Source organism: Pinus tabuliformis, chromosome 6, assembly GCF_031772625.1.
Source record: "Pinus tabuliformis cultivar Carrire ecotype Pingquan chromosome 6, CPIR1, whole genome shotgun sequence".
Taxonomy (NCBI): Eukaryota; Viridiplantae; Streptophyta; class Pinopsida; order Pinales; family Pinaceae; genus Pinus; species Pinus tabuliformis.
Genome location: NC_142292.1, coordinates 943,205,462 through 943,214,717, shown reverse-complemented (window position 1 = coordinate 943,214,717; position 9,256 = coordinate 943,205,462). Strand labels below are relative to the sequence as shown.

Below are 9,256 nucleotides of genomic sequence, written 5' to 3'. Positions count from 1 at the left end.
CAAATAATGCAGTTCACAAGTAAGCAAGCTTGTATCTTAAAATTTATCAATCTATAAGTATTTATCAATTAACTTACAAGTGTATATATATTTTAGAATGATAAATCCTAGCTTATTCAATATTTTTAGTGTTATTTAGAAATAAGGTTGATTATCCTATCTTGCCATGAATAAAATGTTGTATTCATTCATGTTGATTGGTTGTAAAAGTAGTTTCAACATGTAAATTGACCATATTTTCACTGATATCTATATCATAAGAGTTGTTGAATTTTATTCATTCATGTTAATTGGTTGTAAAAGTAGTTTCAACATGTAAATTGACCATATTTTCACTGATATCTATATCATAAGAGTTATTTTCAATGTGCATAGCCTTCCTACGTTTTCTTGAGTGGTCAATTGAGGTTTTTCTTATGTTTTTGGAGAGACCATTGGAGGTTCCCTTATCTTCTATGTTATATAGCATATAAGCCTTCGTATATCATGGGTGGAGTTATTGATTGGTTGGTGTTACGACATTGGGAGGGTTCATAGTCGATTAGTTATTCGGACTATATTTACTAATTACAATTGTTTTGGAGTAGTTTCTCTGCCTTAAAGTTTCATTGCAAATATATACACAATTTACAATGTTTTGGAATAGTTTAATCTCATTTTTCAAAAGCGGGTTGATCCTCTGGATAATTGTTTTATAATTATATTGTTTATAACTTTGACATTTAATCTTGTGATGTGGAATTCACATGTGCTTTTCTTATGGCCAATTTGATAGATAGGTTTTCAACCATCTCAGCTTGTCCAACAGCATTTGAATTATATATTCCTTAATTGAATTTTCTGATTGAATAAATTGATAGTGTTATTGACTGTCACTATCCTGTTAGGTCATACATAGAGTGTTCCATGAGAATGCAGCTCCATTTGTGGTTGTTCTAGGATAACCTTAAGTAGTTCTCTGCTTTCGCCAAGCAATGTGTGTGTATGTAACTTCCTCAATTATGTGCAAGAGAAAAACTAGATATAGGATCTAGAACTTCCTCAATTATGTGCAAGTGAGAGCAAAACTAGATATAGGATCTATATTGTATGCACTTTCCCTGATTGCATGAATAGGTAGAGGAAAGGCTATGTTGATATAATATTGGATTTGTATGCACATATTAAGGGATGAAAATGCAAAATGTGCAAGTGAGAGCAAAACTAGATATAGGATCGTATATTGTATGCACTTTCCCTGATTGCATGAATAGGTAGAGGAAAGGCTATGTTGATATAATATTGGATTTGTATGCACATATTAAGGGATGAAAATTGCATTTGCATTTGCATCCCTGAAATAATGTGAGTATCAGGTTCTTGTGAAGAAGCTATGCACAAGCAACAATATTATCTCTTGTAAGCCTGGTCCCAACATTATATCAAAAGATAGATGACGCAAACAGAACTCGCTTCTGTATTGATCTGACAAAATGTAGCCAATAGAATGCATGCATTTTGAATAACAAATAAGTCGAAAGAAAAACAATTTCTGAAGAGACATTAAAAAACATGATATTCAGGAGGACTTCAGCTGCACTACCCAAAATCAAATAAAATGGCAGAGATTCAGTAGCTTGTTTATTTATTTACATTTGTAATGTCTGAAAGTGAAACATTAGAAAACAGCATGCTTTCAATAGACATGAAGTCAATAAATATCCAAATCAGCCTCAGTGGCGACATTGGAAAAACTTTTCCTATCATAAGACTAGCCTTCGAGCGAGGAGGTCCATCGGATGCAGAAGGTAACCCAACTAATATTGGCAACATGTTTATTTTTCCATTAGGTCCTGAAGAGGCTTGGTATCTGTCATAAGCTTTACTGATCCATCTTAAACATGTCCATCCTTTCTTTGTAGTCATCATAGAAAACTAAGCACTGTGCTGTCCATAAAGCTTTCATATGAGTCTCCCCATTGCTTCTGCTTTGGCTACTGCTATGAGACGAGATTTGTGCAGGCACCAGGAGTTTCTGTTTTCTTAGTATCCTCTAAATCTGGCTTTCATCAACCGTCTCATTATCTGCCAGTTTTGTGTTCACATGAGGAAGTCAAGACACATGAGCCATGAGACTCTCCTTAAAACCCCAAGTAAATATATATTCTCATCATGGAGATGAACAATATCATCACCAACACACCAACCACCTTACAAGAACACCACCTGAACCAAGATGTCCCGAAATTTTATTCCTGCAGCATCATACACAAAGCAATCCTTCTACAATCCCCCAAGTGCAATGTTGAAATTCAGGATTCTTTGGTTTCATTCATTCAAAGAAAAACCTAGCACTATAGGCTATAATAAACCCCATAGAGTCCATGCATACAGATCAACATATATCTAATCAATGCCTTGCTTCCTTTCAAATAGAAGACTACTGTTATAAGCAAGTAATCTGAAATACAATTATGTCGACAGTATGATAGGAGTAACTTATCATTGCAACTTGTAAATCTGTTTTTGTACATCTTTTCACATCTTAGTAAAATGACCTTCAAGCTTTGCCTCCAATCCTAACCCAAAAAACACTGAGAAAGTCATTCATTGTCAAAGATAAACTGCTATCTTCTCTACAAATTTAAGACAACTCGTGAGATATAAATCCTGTTCAAACTGAAAAGATCTACCATCTCTAATTTTTCCTTCATTTTCCCAGCTGATAGATGCTCACCTTTTTCCTCATTAGAAGTCCTTGAGCGGAAAAACTGGAGGTCTGTCAGGAAGAAAACTGCCTTTTTTAAGGGATGCAAAGCTGCCCTTGTGAGGCTTTTTAGAGATGGATCCAGATGAACTTTGGGGTGGATATGACCTAGGGACGCCAATCTGAGCACCATAACTCTGTGAGTTCTTCATCTTCTTCCTGTATGGATTATCCGGCTTTGCTAAGTCATCTACGCATTTGACATCTGCTAAAGATGTAAAAGACTGAGATTTGCCTCCGAAAAACTTCGACAGCCCTCTCCTATAAGTACAAATCATAGCATCATACTTAAGCTACAAGCAAAATCTAGCATTCAAAAAAAAGAATGGAAAACAACTAATAAATCCTAGAAAAGCAATATGATAGTTCATAACAGGGAAATATGCCATAGCAAATTGCAGATTAAACAAAATTCCAATAGCAGTTGCAGCTTAAAGGGAAAAGCAAATGTCGGTTCTAGATTTAACTAAAAACCAATGCTGATTGCAGTATGAAGCCAGGTGCCAAGTCCCAGGTGTTTTTCACAGCATTTTCTATTTTCCTTTGTTAGAAGTATTTGGATAACGGTTAACCTTAGCTTCCTTCACTTTGCAGATCTTGGCTAACACCATTCAAGGCCAACCCTTCTAACAAAGGTAAGAATGCATCCCCAACAAACTACCCCAACAAGTAATAGCATCATACTTAAGCTACAAGAAAAATCTAGCTTTCACAGAAAAGTATGGCAAACAACTACCAAAGCCCAGAAAAGCAATATGATAGTTTATAACAGAGAAACATGCCATACCATATTGCAGATTAAACAAAATTCCAATAGCAGTTGCAGCTTAAAGGGAAAAGAAAATGCAGGTTCTAGATTAAACTAAAAACCAATGCTGATTGCAGTTTCAAGCCAGGTGCCAAGTCACGGGTGCCTTTCACAGAATTTTCTATTTGCCTTTGCTAGAAGTATTAGGATAAGCTTAGCTTCCTTCCCCTATCTCGGTTTACACATTTCAAGGCCAACCCTTCTAACAAAGGCAATAATGAATTGCCCACAAACTACCCCAACAAATTGAGTATTATATGGGCTGGTATGAGTGATGGCTAAGATACCCCTCAGTCTCGGCACCTAATTCAATGGGACTCTATTCAGAGTGGTGCAAACCCTCAAGGTGCACTACTGAAACATCTATTTGATCTCTGTAGATGAAAAACAACCTAGCAGGAACTGCAGGTTAAAAAAAAAAAGGCCCACTATCAATAGCAATTTCAACTAAACACAACCCGGTGCCCAGTAACAGCTAAAAGGAACATTATTACTTAATCTCAACTTCAGATAAAAAGGCCTACCATCAAAACATACCTTCAAAAAAGCCCATAAAGGCAAAAGATCAGATCTCCGTATGAAACTGAAACCAACCCTATACGATTTGGATAAAAGCCCCATTTCAATCTCAGGCTAACCAGAATACAAGTAAATTGACAACAAGCTCAAATGATATGGATTTTAAAGTATAAGTGCTAATACTAATTTTTCCTAGATTTCAATGACTATTTCTTCAAGTTCTATTTTTAAAGAGGAAATGAAAACAAAACTTACTTGAAAGGTAGGTTGGCCCTGAGAGAATTCACTTCATACAGAGGCCCATCACCTTCAGATGATGATGATAAAGAGGAATCAGAATCCGAGGAAGAAGAGGAAACAGAGTCCTCAATGTCTTCAGATGAAGCAAACGATGATATAGAATAAGAAGGAGAATCAGATTCATCCATGGTCCCATGGCTGTTTAGTGGCTTCATTTGGCACGAAGCATCCATACTCTGTAATACACCTTGAAGCACAAGTCGACCTGGGTTTTAAACTGCAATCCACCATACGTTTGAAGATGGCTGCCACCACCAAATTCAGATCTGATAAAACACTGCAAACGAGCAAGAAAGCTGCCCTGACTCTACTTCTACTTGATGATATATTTCTATGCGTGGGTTTATTTGGATCAGATTGGATTGAATGAAGATGCGCGTCTGGGCAAAAAGATATGCGCAAGTGGGTTCCTTTTCAAACTTATCGTACAAAGAAATGATAACGAAGACATATTTTATGACTGGATAAACATATAGATTTTTCTTTTCCAGGTCTGAATTAGATTCGCCATTATCTTGTTTGGTTGAACCATGGGCCCTGCTTGACAAGGTACTTCACGTGATTGAGTTTCCCATGGTTAGAAAAAAAGGTGTTACGGGAAGAGATAAGCTTTGGGACTTGTCTTCATCTTCTTTTCTTTCTTTATCTTCTTTATAAAAATGGAGTGGTGTTAATCTCCTTGTAAAGATAAAAGATGGAGTGGTTTGTTCTTTATGCTGCGCAATTTTTATTTTTGATATATTATTTTATTATGGTTAATCAATTACATTTGCTTTTTATGATATAATTTTTTATTATGGTTAATCAATTACATTTGCTTTTTATGTATTTCATGTGAGGCTATATATTGTTATTTCATTGTCTAGGTTTGGATAAGGATGGCATTATATCATTGACTTTGATTTATTGGGGCATTGCAAATGTGGTAGTTGTAATAATACACCATAAATTTAAATAATTCTATTTTTTGGCACGCGATTTTTGGGATATAGTTTGATATAATGAATAGGAGAGTCATGTTATATGTATATTAAAGTTTAAAGTTTGCTGAAATTTTTAGAATAATTTTATCTTCCGGAAGAAAGTATTTTGAAATTTTATATAAATAGTAAAACATTTAGAATCTATTTCATTAATAAGATGGTAGTTAAAGGTCACAAGTTCTCTCTAAATATGATACATAAATTCAAGATGTAAAAGTGAGGCTTTCATTTGTTAGGTATAGAAGAAACTATTTTGGAATTATATATAAATGGTACAAAATATGTGATCTAAATGATCGGGTGGTTGAAGAGTATGAACTACCTTCATATTTGAGGAGTCATCTAATCTTTTAACAAGCTTCTTCTAGTTGTCAAAATTTAGTTATATAGAAAGTTAGAGTTCTCATTGATCGACAAATCTATTTTTTTTTTGACAACCTAGCTAAACTAAGATTCAAGCAAATCCCTATAGGTATGGTTTCATGATGCGCAAACCTTGGATGATAGTAGAACTATACTCATGCATAAAATGTCCACTATATCCATATCTATTTATGGTGAAAAGGAAGGATAGTTTGCTACAAAATTACTTACACTCAAATTTGATAATTCAACACACAAAAGTAAGATCTCCATTAACTTAAAGGCTAATAATATCATATGGATTAAAGTTTCATGAGGTTGTAAAAACCTAGAACAAGAGGATTAATAACTTTTAATGATTTGAAATGTTAAGTACTCGAAATAAATAAGAATGTGTAAAGATTTTGATAGCTATAAAATTTGTTCCCATGCTATTTATTCACTATATAAAAGACATATAGTCAATGATGCCCTAATTGAAAAAATATATATGTGCTTAGATTTAAACCTTTTCATGCCCTTCATTTATGTATTCTTTATGTGTTTTAATTTCTTTATGTTTTCTCTATACATCATAAGATGATTTATTGTTTTCATATATATTTGAAGGTTGGCATATGAACTTAAATAGTCTAGTCTCATATTGATGATCACATGTTATAATCATGAGTGTATAGCTAAAGGCTATTGAGTGAAAGCCTTATATCATATTATGGCTTATCTGCAATAAAATATTTATCAACTTCTATTTATACATATCTATTTTTCATGCCTCTATTTAGGTTTCTTATGTATCTGAGTTAGCATAATAGCCTACTTATTGTTCTTATTTAGCAAGGAGATTTGATTAACATTGATATGATATGGATGTGTTTATGGCATATACTATATTGGTTTAGTGTACTCTAATACATGCTATATTTTATTATAATGGAGATTAGGGCTATACTTTACTTCATTGAAAATGGTGAGCACTTTGATTAATGCCCAACTATCGTAATCTGGGTTTAAGAATTAAATTAAATGCAATCATGAATGCAAATGTAAAATGCAACTAGAATCACAACTAATGTAATCTTAGCTAGGAGTGTTTAAAAATCAACTGACATGAAATGAAGCAAGAAATACAAATAATAAGGGGAATAGTCCACCAACTACAACTTGCAAAAACTCAGAGTGGTTATAAAAAATTGAGAATATACTACAAGTTGATGAGGGATACTTGCTTCATACCAATGTGTTAGTGTTGCATAAGATAAGTAAGAATAGATATTACAAGAATGAGAATAGTTTACAAATTGCAATGGTGAGTGCTAGTATTGCAAAAATAATGCTGCGACTCCTAGAACTCCCTACTTTACTTTTATCAACCCGGTAGTTCGTAACAAACTTGGAAGTGACGGTGTTGTATGCACAAGTACTAGCTCTTACTGCAGGCTGTCACTTGATCAGCTGGCACAAGTTCGCTAGGAGCTTAAGCCAACTTCTATGAATTCTCAGAAGAAGCTTTTAACTGTGATGAAAGAAAGCTAACTCGAAAGAGGCTATTCTACTTGCAGAAAGAGAAGGAAAACTGAAATGTAACGCAAACCCTAGCAAACCCTAATCTACCCACTAACCCTACTGTTGTAGGAAAAGAGATCAAAACTGATGAAATGAGTGCCATTGACTACTGAAAAGGTAAATTGCATTTATTCAAGCTACTTCTGAAAAGAAATGAGAAGGAAACATCTTTTTGTGCTTTTGAGTATTTTTATGTGAAATTATTATGCTTGTGATTTATCTGGTTGTGATTGTGCAGAGGGTTGGTGGCAAAGGGAGATGGAGTTGGTTGTTGCAGAGGTGGAGGAAGGTGTGGAGAGGTCCTAAGAAGCCCCTAGTACCTTTCTAAAGACTTCCATTGCGATCGGACTTTGAAAAATCACTCACCGGAAATTCTACAAGAGGCTGCAGGGGATCTACAGGAGGTTCTACAGGAGGATCTACAGGAGGAGGCCGAGAGCTACTTTTGGAGTTTTGAAGGTGGAAAAATGATGGGAAAGGGGAACTGAAGGCTAGATGAAGGTGTTGAGGTGTCTAAAACTTGTCAAGGAAAATCAAGAACAAACGTGATGGTTGGATTTGTTCAAAGGATGAAAGAAAAGCTTATGGAGAAAACGTAGAAATTAGGGCAGATTGGTGAAATGTTGCGATTGACTTGGGAAATCTATGAGAAGTGAGTTGTTGCTGGCTATTGCATGGATAGTTGGTGAGCTGGAAGGTCCAACAAGAGATCTGCACAAAAACTGATCAAATAAAGAACTAACTATACCATGAAATCAGAGATTTTTCTAGCTTGACCTAAATTCTGACCTACAAACAGAAAATGTTGAACAGTAACCTGTGAACAGAAAATCATGCGGAGAGAACTATGGTAAAAGAATAGAAAATGATCTAAGTAACTAAATTTGAACCAATATCTAGCTTTCCAAATCAAAGTATCACACTAGCAGTTGCATGGAAGAGCAAAAACTGTGTTTTTGGTGGCAGCAGTAGTGCCTTGACCTCGAATCATAGTCCCAGGGAGGGAGAAAGGAGATCAAGGCCTGTTGTTGGCCTTTTTCAATCTTATTCTGTCGCTGCAATAACCTACTTGATCAACTGAAACAAAAATAACTATACTAACCGTCAAAAGCAACCTAATCTAGCAAAGTAAAATGAATCTATGCAACAAAAATTAACTGATAAATTGAAGAAAAAACATATAAGTACACAGTAGGAGGTGCTGGAAAACTTGGGTTGGGCCCTAACCGAAGAGCTTCAGCCCTCTGAAAGAGATCAGTGCTGGCTCAAAAATTGTTTCATTTCCATTATCAAAAATAACAGTTACATTACATAAACTATTCTCAAAAGGAACTCGAAAATGAGTTGAACACAATGTTGCACAAAAGTGTGAAAATCAACTAATAACTGGCTAACCTACTGAGGCTCTAAGCCTCCTTATTTATAAAAATGGAGTCCTTCAACAGTCCTCCTAAAATCAAGGAACTTGGCTTTCTAGAACTGGAGATAAACAATAGTCCTACTTTACTTGCTCGGCTGCCCCTTGGAATCATCCATGTGGACCTTTGTGCTCCGAGTTGCTAATGGAGGATTTGAGGAAAGGGGTCATAAATGAAGGAGACACCCCCTACAAATCCTCTTCCCTATTTTCCTCGAGTTTTGGCTGCCATTTTCTCATAAATCCCTTGACTTTGTCCAAAATTGGCCAAAAAATCTACATACAACACACATTAGACTACATGGCAAAGTGACTAACCCAATTCACTCTATTAGCATAAATATATTCAAAAACATGCATTAAACTAATGAGAATGGTGGATTAAGTCGAAATAAGAGGTAGAATGAGCCCATATAATTACCCATTTTTGGGGCTCATCATCACCCCCCTGCTGAATGGGTTGCTCATCCTCTGAGCAACTAATCTAACTCTTCATCCTTAAGGGCTCTGATAGATTCCCTGACATCCCAAGCCTCTGATGTGATGTCTTCCTCTTT

At 35.2% G+C, this 9,256-nt stretch overlaps 1 protein-coding gene across 1 annotated transcript; it reads right to left on the bottom strand.

Annotated features, from left to right (window-relative positions):
* Positions 1-1,588: 1,588 nt before the first annotated feature.
* LOC149262024 (uncharacterized) lies at positions 1,589-4,797 on the bottom strand. Its single transcript, XM_089423269.1, has 3 exons — positions 4,329-4,797; positions 2,717-3,007; positions 1,589-2,558 (listed from the first exon to the last, which is right to left on the bottom strand). Exons 1-2 carry the CDS (start codon positions 4,544-4,546, stop codon positions 2,728-2,730), a joined length of 498 nt encoding a protein of 165 aa, XP_089279395.1. The 5' UTR covers positions 4,547-4,797; the 3' UTR covers positions 1,589-2,558; positions 2,717-2,727.
* Between the last annotated feature and the right edge of the window lie 4,459 nt (positions 4,798-9,256).